The sequence below is a fragment of the Hippichthys cyanospilos genome, chromosome 1 (assembly GCF_059441005.1).
Source record: "Hippichthys cyanospilos isolate Australia breed blue-spotted pipefish chromosome 1, RoL_Hcya_1.0, whole genome shotgun sequence".
NCBI lineage: Eukaryota > Metazoa > Chordata > Actinopteri > Syngnathiformes > Syngnathidae > Hippichthys > Hippichthys cyanospilos.
In genome coordinates, this window is record NC_142369.1 from 27,469,611 (window position 1) to 27,482,841 (window position 13,231).

The 13,231-nt window shown below is 40.7% G+C and overlaps 1 protein-coding gene across 1 annotated transcript; it reads right to left on the reverse strand.

Annotated features, from left to right (window-relative positions):
* Positions 1-2,802: 2,802 nt before the first annotated feature.
* zfand5a (zinc finger, AN1-type domain 5a) lies at positions 2,803-8,563 on the reverse strand. Its single transcript, XM_088430498.1, has 6 exons — positions 8,338-8,563; positions 5,735-5,896; positions 5,216-5,309; positions 5,023-5,108; positions 4,490-4,618; positions 2,803-4,406 (listed from the first exon to the last, which is right to left on the reverse strand). Exons 2-6 carry the CDS (start codon positions 5,892-5,894, stop codon positions 4,258-4,260), a joined length of 618 nt encoding a protein of 205 aa, XP_088286624.1. The 5' UTR covers positions 5,895-5,896; positions 8,338-8,563; the 3' UTR covers positions 2,803-4,257.
* Between the last annotated feature and the right edge of the window lie 4,668 nt (positions 8,564-13,231).

The window sequence follows — 13,231 nt, forward strand, 5'->3', positions numbered from 1 at the left end:
ACAATAGCGTCGCTAGCACGAGCGGCCGATGACTTCCAGAATCCGGATTTTTCGTTTCCTGTGTCAGAGGTCACACAAACAGGCGCGACGAAGAGGCTAACATAAGTAGCGCCCTCCAAAGGTTTTCTTGTGCAATGCATATTTGACGTGACGCAACGTTAAATTTTCAGTCTAAAACACTTAAAGATATTACTGAAAATGATCAAAACAAGATTCAAGAAAGACTTGTAGTTTCTGTTCTGAATGACCAGAAACCGTTGTACATTTATTGTGGCATTGTCCATTTGTGAAAATTTTCTGGCAAAACCTCTGCCTTTTTGTCACTGAAAATATTATGATTGTCTTTTGTTTGTATTGGAAGAATGTTTTATTTCGTTTCTTGGAGTATATTGCACACAAAAGCATTCATCTACATATAATTAATCTCATTATTATTATGGCTAAGTTTCATATTCATAAATGTAAATTTACATGCAAAATGCCATGCTTTATTGTTTTAAAGAAAGTTTACCAATGATATCTGTTCTATTCAGCGCTCCTTGAAACGAAGAGCAATTAACTGCTTGCTCTATACCAAACATTTTTTTTTTAAATCCCCCTAGCGTTTTTAATTTTCTTATTTTCATTCTTTTTTTCTTTACATTCTTATACTTTATTATACTCTTTGTACAGTGTTGGTTCAGTGATGTTGTACTGTGATGACTTTTGTATGCTTATATTATTGAATTAAAAAAAAACGATATTAGTTTACAGTATGTCTGTTTTCAAAACTTTCAAATTTTCAAAAATTTATTGATTGGATGTGTTATAAATCTTAACATAACGCTTGGAAAAATTCCATGCACACAATGCAAAGTGTAATACTGTACTGTAATTCTTTTCCGCTTCTACGTTTTCATTTTAGCTGAATTCAAGTCATATGTTTTGTATTGTCTCTTGTAAATAATAAAAGTGAATGTTCTTGGTTATATTTAAGCGACACTTTTGTTGCAACCCCTGACAAAATTGACAATGGATTCATAATTTGATTGTTTGTATTTACATTTAATTTTTTTCACTATTTTATATAGTGTTGATTTTCATAAAAATTGTATTCAGTTTTTTCCTTCTGTTTTAACTGCTTTTGTTGTAACCCCTGATAAAATCACGAATATTAAAAAAAAATCTGGTATGAACATTTTATATTTTGTGCTATTTTGCAGTGTATTGACAAAAATAAATAAACTAATAAATAAATTAAAAAAAAATAATAAATAGTCCTGTTTTATTTTTATCTGGTTTTATTTTACTTCAGATAGGGAAAACACGTAAAAACTCTAAATATAACATTAAAACTACAGAAATAACAATGTGTTTCATTCATATTTACATTCTGTTGGAATAGGCCTGGCGGCATGGTGGAAGAGTGGTTAGCATATCCGCCGCAAAGTTCAAAGGTTTCTAGGTTTGATTCCAACTCACCCCAGTCTTCCTGTGTTGAGTTTCCGTGTTCTCCCCGTGCTCACGTGGGTCTTCTCCAGGCACTCCGGTCTCCTCCCACATTCCAAAAACATGTATGGTATGTGTATTGGACTCTCCAAATTGCCCTTAGGTGTGATCATGAGTATGGATGGTTGTTCGTTTCTGTGCACCCTACAATAGGCTGGCAAAAAGTCCAGGTCTCCCAAACCTACTGCTCGAGGATAGGCACCAGTGAGCCAGTGACATTTAAAACATTGTCAAATTTAAAGTATTCATATTGAAATCAAAAGGACCACAGACACATGAGCAATCCACAACTACAGAAGTGTGCATTTTATTTATTGTCTCATAATTTTCCTATAGACTGTTACGTTACAGCAGCAAAGGCTGACATGCACAAACACACACACACACACACACACACACACACACACACACACGCACGCACACACACACACACACACACACACACACACACACACACACGAGGCACAGGCACTAGGTCGCCCTCAAGGACTACATAATCAGCATACAGGCCTGGTCTAATATCTCAGTAGTGATAGAACATTGTGACTTCCTAGATATCATTAATATGATCAGTGTTTTCACATAGATAAATAATGTAATTAGTAGTGGCATAGAATTAGAATTTGTGCAAATCTATATTCCCAAAGGGTGCATCAAACTGATCGCCCCTGGCATTCACAATAATCAACAGCCAAGAACTAGCTGTTTCAACAAGGTCGGTGATCCGTTTTATCACCTTGAGTCCAACTTGTTATCTAATAAGTTGTCTAAATCCTCTATTGTCCTCGGCCCGTGTCCAAATAATGTGATCTCTTGTCGCTCTCTGTCACAGGAACACCACGAGCACGCCTCAGCTGTCTGAGCAGCTGTTGCATTGACGCCATCTGTGAACTCACTCCCAAAAGGAGTGTGAAAGAACATATTGTTTTGGAAGCATACACACGTTTAGCCCTGTCCGTACAGTACGACCTTCAGCCAATAAGAACGCAATACTAATACTTCCTGTGTGACTGAGACAAGGCTTTATATGTGTTTGTTATTCCGGACGTGTTGCCAGGTCTGAGGAATACCACGCCAATTTTCAAGCAACCGGTTTAGCTGAGGTGACGTGTTACGTGACGTCTTGGCCGTTCCCCACTACTGTGCGGAGTCACACTTTATGATGTCTTTTTATTCACCACAGCGGGTTTCAGGCCTAAATGAGAAAATCAAGCTTTGCTGCTTCCAACACCCTGAATACAGCAAACTTGCGTCTGCTGTGTACACACTAACGTACAGCATAAAAAAAACATGAAGCATACACAGGACCATTGGTAATGTCTCTCTGTACAGTTTTATTTACATGATACTATTCTGTGGTAATGCTGGATAGCAGGATTATACGCAATACATAAATATCAACAGTTTGCTGTTTTCTCATTTTTTGTACAAATTTGCATATAACTAAGAATCAGAAAGAGGGGAAAAAAATCCAACGGATACATTGTTCTCAATTGAAAATCACACTGGGAGATTAACAACTCACTTAGGATGTGTCAGGCAACCATGAAAACACACTTTGCACATACACACACGCCCACGCTACATGTAATTGTGGTAGCCTAGTATATTTTATTTCATTTAAATCTACCTCCGGCATGCTCCTGTAGTTTTTTGTAAACATGTGCTGATAAACCTTGTTTCTGCGCGTGCACAATACACACACCCACACAAACACACTCATACTGTGCTCACATTAACGTTCCTTTAGCACACTTAAAGTGAATAAAACCCGACAAAATCATGGTTCACATATTGTAACTGCACATATGCATTGAATACACATGCCGCCATCATAACAAATATGATGCGAATGGGGTTGAGGGGGGGGGGGTGATAAAACATAATTGTCTCAGCAAGTAAAAATGGCTGCAACTCAAGGAGACTGTATTTTATGGAAGAAATAAATGCATGAATCCAATTCATTCAACTACTGTATGGCGCCAAGACTGAGCTGCGAGGCCGCCAACCTTCCAGACTATCACTCACATACAAGCGGATTTACCCAGAATGCCCACTGCTAGGGTTTGAAAACAATGAAATGTGAAGGCTTTGTCCCTGTCCTGTACTATACCTCCATAACGCAACAAAAATGAGCCTCATCACAATCAAACCGATCAGTCAACATAAGAATGCTGATCAGAGGGGTCACTGAGGCAGAAGAAAGGTGACCTGCTGCTCTGCTAGGGTCACAGCAGCGGGCACAAAGAGTCAGAAAATAAAAGGCTTAACAGAGCAGCTGTGAGGTAGGTAAAGCCAGGAAAGACAGAGACAAACTAACAGAACCCCTTGTGCAAAATTTTGGGGGGGACAGTTCTGATGCAAGACAGGGTGTGAGCGAGAATGGCGCCTTAACAGTTTGGCACGGTATGCCTGCTCAGGGTGAGAGGAGCGCAGCCTATCTCCGGCATTTACTCTGGGCTTCTTTTGAGAAAACTATGCGTATTCTTGGGAAGAAAAAGTCACACCACAGAAAATATGGTCAAACTAACAAAATGGATTAATCAAACAGTGAAAGTGATCATTCATGCATCTCCCTCAGACAGGATCTTTTTTAATGTCTTCTTGAGGTTTTAATTTTGTAAATCAAGTCTTTTCCATCCTCACTTGGCCACAAATGCCAGTGTTCAATTCCAAAGGTGAAACACTTCATTCAGTCTTTAAAAAAAAAAAAAAAAAAAAAAGGTGTTATCTTCATCACTGCCACTTGCATCTTTCTCCTTGCGAGGTCTATATTCTCTGGATCTTGTCAGCAACCACCACAGGGTTCTCCTTACGGATCTTGGCGGCTGCCTCGGCCTTGTAGTCGTAGGGGCAGTTGTGCTTGTCAGAGTACCGGTGGATACCACAGAAGAGGTTTCCACAGCGACAGTCAAATCCTGGAAGCACAAATGTTTACAACACTTTAAAAACAACAAGATCAAAAAGAGCATTTTAAATAGTGTCGCCCGCCACAACGCACCTGTAAGGCCAACCCTCTTGCGACACATGAAGCATCTGTTCTTTTTGGGCTTGGACGAGTCATCCTTGCTATCGTCACTGCTCGAAGAAGCTATAGGAGTTGAACTAGAAGGAGTTGGCTGGTTTACAACTGCAGATTACAGAAAAAAAAAACAATATTAAAAAAAAAAAAAAAGACTAATTTTATATATATATATTTTTTTTTTTGCCAACAGCAGAATTTGGACATTTTCTTTGAAAGTGCAATCAGAACAGTAGCACTCCATGTTACTCAGGGAGTAATTAGTGTAGGCTCCATTATGAAATGACCACTTTCTGCCCTGTTGGGTGGGCTTCTAGTAGCCGACAGCGAATCCAAAAATGTCTTCGTGTGGAGTTATTTTTAAACGAGTCTATTTTCAGACAGCTTTGCTTTCTTATAAGCAGAAAGAAAACCCCCGTAGCTGAGTCAATGGAATGCAACATGCTCACGGATGACTGCGCATGAGCCGTCACCTGCATGCGCGGCAAATGTTTGCTCGTGTATGTGTTTACCGGGTTCTAGCGATTCAGGCTTGTCCTCTCTTGAAATGCTCATCTCTGTCATTTGTTGGGTCACAGGAAGAGATCCTTGAACAGTTCTGTAGGTGTGAAGAGAAACATGAAGCAAAAGCGGGCAAGACATGCAGGCTTGTCTTTAGTTGCCAATTAACAGAAAATGTGCTGACCATTTGCACTTGGTACTGACCTAGACATGTCTGGCGAGGGGGCATCAACATTGGCTAGACTGGCTTCTAGTCTCTGGATTGCAGACACCTCTGAGGTAGGACTAGACGTTGAGCCTGCATGAGCACAAAGTCACCATCATTAGACAGGACTCCTAACACAGTTTGATATTCAGTAGTTATGTCATATGCAATATGGAACTCTGTTTTGCCTCTTTCTCCACTCAAAATTATAGAGCTAATCTTGTTTCAAGGCTGTGATGGTGACTTCTACATTTGACCTTACAAATTACTATAACCTTGAAAAATGCCATGAAGAAAAACAGCTGTCTTTCATTAGGCTGAGTGGAAAAATAAAGGCAAGACAGGGGGTGCCGGCTATATACACTTCCTGAAGGAGAGCCATAAATGAATATAAAAAAATAAAAACACCTCTTGCTCCTACAGAAACCTAAACCTGAGCTGTAGAAGCACTAGGTCGCATGACGGCTAATCCAAAAATTAGACCAGCCGTCAACTGTTGATATTTTGACTTAACATACCCATAGGGCTGAGAGGGCTCATTCGGTCGCTGCTCTGCTGCCTTGTCAGGTGTTCCTTGTAGCAAACAGAACACATTCCATTGGTCCTGGGGTTGCCATAGAAACCACAGCCTGTGGCACATAGCATGGGCACCGGACTCTGGTTTGTCTCTTGAGCCATTGCTGTAATGACGAGAAAAGCAGGGTGAGATGACGAGACTTTTTAAATCCCCACACATTGGATGGATACGTGCAGCAAATCACCAGCATTGTTCAATTTTAACTGCCCTCCCTCTGAGCGATTGCCGCCAACATTTGGCACTACTCTTCCCGGAGCTGACGCACCATTTGTCATCAAGGAAAGCGCACCCGCATGAAGCATTACAGTTATGACGCCATACTACATTTTCATTGAATAGAACACTGGCTTCCAAGTTGACTTTTTATTGAACAATAACTTATGAGTCATCACCATGTGATAGTTACAATAATTACACACCCGATTGTCGAAAATAGCCATTTCGCATATAAACAGGAGGAACTCTAAGCAAGAATGAAGGGAAAAACTTATGGAAATTCCACCCTCTCCAATTCTCGACAGACATCTTACCAAATAAGGCCTTTCAAAACTTCCTCACTCACCCCCCCCCTCCCATACACACTCATATCCAGTAAACACGCATGTTCTCTTGGCAAACCGTGTCGTCCAATGACGCTGATGGACAGCACCACAGTGATGAAATACAAGCGGAGGTTTTGTAATGGGAAACTGCACAATTCAAAGTCCTTGATGAATGAACAGACTGCCATGTGGGGGAGAGAGGAAGGCTTGGATTAGAGGGCGTTCAGTCCCACCGCTTTAATCAACTAATACAGACAAAAAAAAAAAGCTGATGTTGCAAAAAGGATCACATCTTTCCCTAAAATACTTTTGACTAAGACAGCAGTTGTTCGCTTGTCAATATTTTGGTCACAAACAGGGTCGGACAGTTTCAAATTGCAAAGAGGCCGACAAGTTATATCAGATCAGAGTGTCTTGACAGCACAACAACAGTATCCTAACCTCACACGCTATATACGTCAACGAAGGGCTTCCACGGAAAACCCCACGAGTGACCTTCTCTGCCTTCGAGTCACGGGTTTATCTGCTGACTGGTGAAAATTCTTTACTCATCAGCTCAGTACTTTAGAGGCCCTTTAAACTAGGGTCAGATTCACCAAAGCTAGAATTACTTGAACTTTAATCAATGATTATATACAATATACCACAGAATGCCATATTTCCTCTTGGCTATAGTCGTCTATCAAGCTAATGTAAAAATGGATCAATGTATGAACCGTGCACAAATTCACACATTCTACTTTCGCAATCACACATCACACCAGACCTTTAATGAACAGCCAACATTCCAAGCTGTAAAGGTCTTGAGCCATAGAGAGGTGCTTTTTACAATTTCCTAACAAATAAACAAGTGTTCTGAAAAAAAAAAAAAAAAGCTCATTGATAGCCAAACTTGTGTCCAAAAGCCTAACACATACATCCCTTTCACAGCATATATAAACACTCAATTCCAATCACTGTAACCTGGGTCAGTGTCTGCATCCTTGTAAGTTTTTAAAACATACAGGGTTGGGTCTTGCTTTTGGGTGACTAGTAGGACTACAATATCAGCAGGAAGCGGAGCTCATATTTCATGCCCTTCTAAACGGAAAAACTACTGAGTCACTCTGGACAAAATGGAGAGACTGTTTTCTTACAGGTATATATTAATTGAATTAAATGAACAGAGAATAAAGACAGCGAATATAACCGAAATGGTGATCGACAGGAAGTGGGGAGCGCTGATGTTTAGTCAGTCTAGACAGTGTGCTGCTCTGTTGCCTTTGTTTCTCCCTTTGTCTGCATTTTACCCGTTTCCTGTTTTGGATATTACATAGAGACTACCATTTTTAATACTATTTCCATCATTTCATATATCTGAAGGAAAAATAGATTGAATCGCTTAGACCAATTACAAACAGTCTACAGCAACCGAAACCTTTAATTACCCTAAGGAATAAGCGAATGTAAACCATTGGTAAGGCTGCGCTTGGTCCCTTTACTTAGAACTGGACTGATTTCACCCCATTTTTCTTGCTTTGTTCGTCTATTCGACATATAAACGCTGTCGACAGGAATGATCTGGTTTGGGTTTCCCCATCCCCCAGCTTGGGCCATGTAGAACCACGGAGACAGTAACAAGCACCAGCTATCTCTCTCCCCCATGTTTTCCTCCAAACCAGACCAAGTCACGTTCGAGGGCAGCTGACGCGGCGGAACCGATAGTGCTCGCACCGCTTCAAAGATAAAATAAAAATACCATTGCTCAGCTCGATACCCCCCCCCCCCCCAACACACACACACACACACACACACACACACACACACACACACAGACACACACACACGAGACCGTCACGCACCGCACACACCACCTGACCTTTCAATCCACCGTTAAAGGTCGCTTTGACCGACCATTCCATTAGTATCACAGGACCTTTCTAAACTTATGACCAGGATAAGCAAAGTGGTTTTAAAACAGCTCTGGTTGGACATAAAGCGATTGTAAATCCGAGAAAATCACCTGATGAAATTCGATGAGCGTCTCGCGAGGCGAGGGGGAAAAAACACAAGGTTTTGGGAAAGAAAATATCAGCGATTTATCAGCTCCTGCTTGACGTCCTTAGCGCGGCGGGCTGGTCCGTTACAAGCCTGGTTCGGATGAATTAGGTTGTCCCTTCGTAGTACTCGTCCCTGCCGTCCTTTCGGTCTGTGGTGATCTCCAGCTCTTTCTGGGTGGATGTTTGTTTCCTTCTTTAGTAAGAGGAGTGGCGGATGGTGTCACGGGTAAAACAACGTGTTGCGATTGGCTGCCCACGGAGCCCCCAGATTAGTTTCGCCTGGCGCAAGCGCACAACAAGCCTAGCCTTTATTACACATCCCGTCGTCATCCTCCTACAAGGGCAACAACCGCTTTTTTTTTTTTTATCCTTTATTGAGTAATCCGCCGAAACGGCTGAGAGCGTCAATTCTGGTGCCGCGCTGACACATCTGAAGTGAAAAGATACAAGTGTGGATAATACAGTTTATCTGCTGCAGAGTTGTTGTTTTTTTGTCCGCCTAAATTGCAAATAGTGCGTGGGTACTTAAACGTTCCTTGGAAATCAACACTCGCTCACACACAAACAAACACGCTGCTGGGACAATAGGAAAACAGGCAACAAAACAGTGCAGGTCAAAAGGAACATGTTAAGAACTTTGACCTATTTCTACCAACTAAGTGAGTTCAAATTCTGCTCCATGTCACCTAAAAAGACTATTAAAGACTATTTAAACAAGAAGGCAAAATCCACGACTGTAAACATGGTATTCTGATTTCTATTGCATTTATCGACGATCAAGTAATACATTATCAGGGGTGGCCATCTTGTCATTTACTTTTGACTGAAAAATGACATCAGGGTTGCTCAGTGTAATGACCAATCACAGCTCAGCTTTACTGAGTTAGGTCATGTCACATTTGCAAGCTGAACTATCAATAATAGTATATAGATAAAAACGTAATATTGTTAAAAAAACATACAAAACCTTACTTTTACAAAAAGATGCATACTATTGTTTTGCTACTGTGAAGCAGCACTTCACAATTACTCCATAGCTTTAAATTATAGTAGTTTAAGAGTGCGATTTTAATCATTTCCAAAACCCTTAACAAACTTCAGTTTTAACGTCAACTTTTGCCTCAAAGGAAATGGGCTACATTTCAGATCTAAGTGCACACACTTTTGCTTTCATGAGAATAAGCTTGTTTCTGAGTCTGGAAAAACCAAAGAAAGCTGTGCTACTCAAATAGTATTTTTCCCCATTAAGTACAGAAATTTCTGTTCGTGTCATAAGCAAATGGACAAAATGTGAAACTGTAAAACTCTTAACTCGCAGAATTACGTGGCGTGTGAGTTTTGTAAACAAATATCGCTCTGAGGTTTGTCTTACAAAGAATTTGACAGAACTGTATTAAGCAAATACTGAAAGTGATCCCAAAGAAGTTACACATTCTGGAGTTTAAGGAAATACAGGGTTTATGCCCTTTATTAGAAGATCCTAAGTTGAAAAAAGTAAGGTGAAAGGTGATCAACAAAGTAATAGAGTACAAGTACGTTGTGACCATTTCAAGAAAACAATAGAAAATGTAGTATATTTCATGTCACCACTGAACTTATTTTAATTGAATAAATAATGTCCAACTTTCTCATTTTTAGCCAGCGGTAAAATCAGACTGACTTTTTTGTCAGTGTGTTGGAATGACAAAAACAACCAACATAGCACATGTTTGCTCCCTTCATGTAGTTTCACTTCAACTCCTTACTTTGTGTCCCCCAAGTCTTTTCTATGACTTGTCATGTATGGGGGGGATACAAAAACACATTTTTTCCATTCATATGCAGTGTGTCAGTTGGCCCTGCAGGTCTGACAAGTCTCAACGTATTCCTCCACTCACACATAACCCATTCTCAAGCACAGCCCAGTAAAAAAACAAACACTATACGAGCAGTTTGTATGTCACTGCGTGTGTTTGCGAGTGATGTGGAACATGCTGTCTATCAGAGGATTCGTAGAACTAAGAGGTCTTGTACAGTCTGGAAGCGACTGATACGAAGTGACACTGGCAAATGGAAAAAGGGGATATGGTCATCTCTCACTAATTCTGAGAGTGGCCCTCATGTTTGTTTCCTCTCTGTGAAATTGGCAAACAGATTGAAACAGAATACCCAGGCATTTGCAGCTATGGCGTCTGTAACGCTATCTGCCACTCTCTGAGTGGCAACAGTGGAGTAGCTTATTCAAAATATTGACAGTGTTGACACACCTCTATTATGGAATGCAGGTTCGTTGTATACATCCACAAACTGAGGTGGCGCTTTGCCAATTTTGATAGGTTCAATGTAGCATGTTGATGGTTTCGATTTCAGCGCTATGTTGCGTAATCTTGCGTAAGAGGCTCAAGACACACATGTTTAAGATGTAATTACAGCTTTGTATTGTGGCTGAGTATATAAATCAGTGGTTCTGAATCTCTTTTCTACGGAGCCCCTCTGGTCCACCAATCCATACCCTCAGTTTACTAATCTGTTCCCTCGGTTTACTAAATTATACCCTCAGTTTACTAATCTGTTCACTTAGTTTGGTAATCCGTGCCCTCAGTTTATTGTAATCGCTGTACTGAACGAAACGAAAAGTGCTTGGAACACCTCACGCGGGACACGTTACATTATATATACTCAAGTAAAGATGGAAGGACAGTGTCAGATTCAGACTTTCACAATCATTACATCTCAGTCAAACTTTGTCCGAATACCAATGTTGGCTCTATCCCCCAACGACAACGCAGACTACTAACTACAATGACTAAAACAACATTTGTGAAATATTTAACCTGCTCTCTTTGCTGAATAGACAACAACCATCTCTATGAGCAAGAGGAGCTGAAGTGCGCAGGGACCATCTGCAAATTGCAAGCTGCAGGGGGAAAAACAATAACACCATTATGTGTGACTTGCCTATTTAGTCAATGAACACATCAAAGAGCTCATCATCCTTACAATATCTCTTTTGGATATAAAAGTTTTTGTTTAATAATTTATTCCAATTCATTCATTCATTAATAACCTGCAATTTGCATTTGGTCCCTTTGCACTTGCTCCTGACTGCAATTTGCACACGGTCTCTGTGTACTTGCTCCTACTGTGCAGAGGGATGGAGCCATCATTGGTGTTCAGACAACATTTTGACTGAGATGTATTGATCGCGAAAAAATTTGCCACCGTCCTTCAATCTTTACCTAAGTACTGTATTAGTAATGTAGCGTGTTCCGCGTGAGGTATTCCAAACACTTGTAGTTAGACGGGAAGGAAACACGGAAGTTGTATTTCTTTGGGAGTGAAACAGGCGACAACCGCTTATTCCACAGTCACTCCAAATGCTTCCTCTCGTTTCCCCGCTCCCACGTCATCCCCCCAGGACACCTCCCTTCAGTATAACTTTTACAGTAAACTGAGGGTACTGTTTACTAAATTGAGGGTATGGAGTACTAACCTGAGGGTACAGGTTAGTAAACTTAAGGGTCAGTCAAGTACCCCCGAAGCAGTGCAAAGGAATTTTGGATGAAAAAAAGACTTATGTAAAACAGTGTTGTGCCATCCATGTCTGACTTATAAAACTTTGGAACTACATTTCTATCTCTTGGCATTTTTTATTCAACAGCTCTCAAATATAGATAATGTAACCTCATCTGTTTTTTTTTCTGGAAATGTTCTCACTAATGTGCAATCCTATAAAAACGTAATAAAACCTAATAAAAAAAAAAAGCCATTATAACGAATTAGCAAGAAGTTTTTTTTTCTGTTCCAATAAATTTCCTCTTAATTTGAAAAGAAAAATGCACAGTTTGTGTCACAGCATTAAATTAGATTTGCTGCTACCTATAGAAATATTGTGAAAATATCCCTGACTGTACCCCCTGAATTGCCTTCACATACTCCCAGGGGTACTCATGCTCCCATTTGAGAACCGCTGACCTTAACAGCCAAGTTAAAGCAGTTAATGTAAACTTCTTTTGGAATGTATACTGCACTTTGTGCATGTGCATGAGAATAAATTGAAGTGTTCACATGTACTGCATGTTGGCACCTTTTAAAGAAGGGGTTGCTATACATATACATTTCATATTGTCATTACGCGCTTGATATTATCGACACTGTTCGCCAGTCATACAGACACGAGCGTTTCATATGTCTGAAAAGCAAGCACAGAGAGTGACGGGGGAGGGAAGCTACTTAGCTCTCGACACTGAGGTCTTTGTGAGTCTGAGTGTTATGTTAACGCAGCTATGCAGAGAGAAGAAAAGACAGGCCGTGTGTATGTGAAATGTATGTCTGTTTAGTATGTAAAGGTTCACGGGTTTCAGTGAGGGGAGGAGACAACTGAGGTGAAAGTGGGAGGCGTTGGGTATCGTTGCCCATCCCCCTCGTATATATGCTGTCATCACTCTGCTTTATGTTTGTGTGTCTATAGAGGTTTCTGTACCAGTGTGTGCTGGTGCGCTATGGGGGTGGGGGTGTCTTAAGCGAGTATGGGTTATATCAGAGTGCTCTTCCTATCAACAACCCTGATGGATGCATGATCGTGACAATGTTGCCATGACAACAAAACATACATCTTATACTTTTGGAGTTTCCTTCTGAAGATATGTGGGTGTGAGGATTACTTAGGGGAATCTGGAACCGCTTGCATCTAGTTACTGGGCAGATATTGGCCCATCAGGCACACACACACGCTTACACATATACACTCTCGTGCACACAGTTTGCACTTCTGTCTTGCTAAACACTTGATAAAGAGGCTAGCAGTAGAAATGTCAGCTTATCCATTTACATAAGCCTTGTGTGGTGCACGATAAACTGTGCGCAGGGGTCGACCCA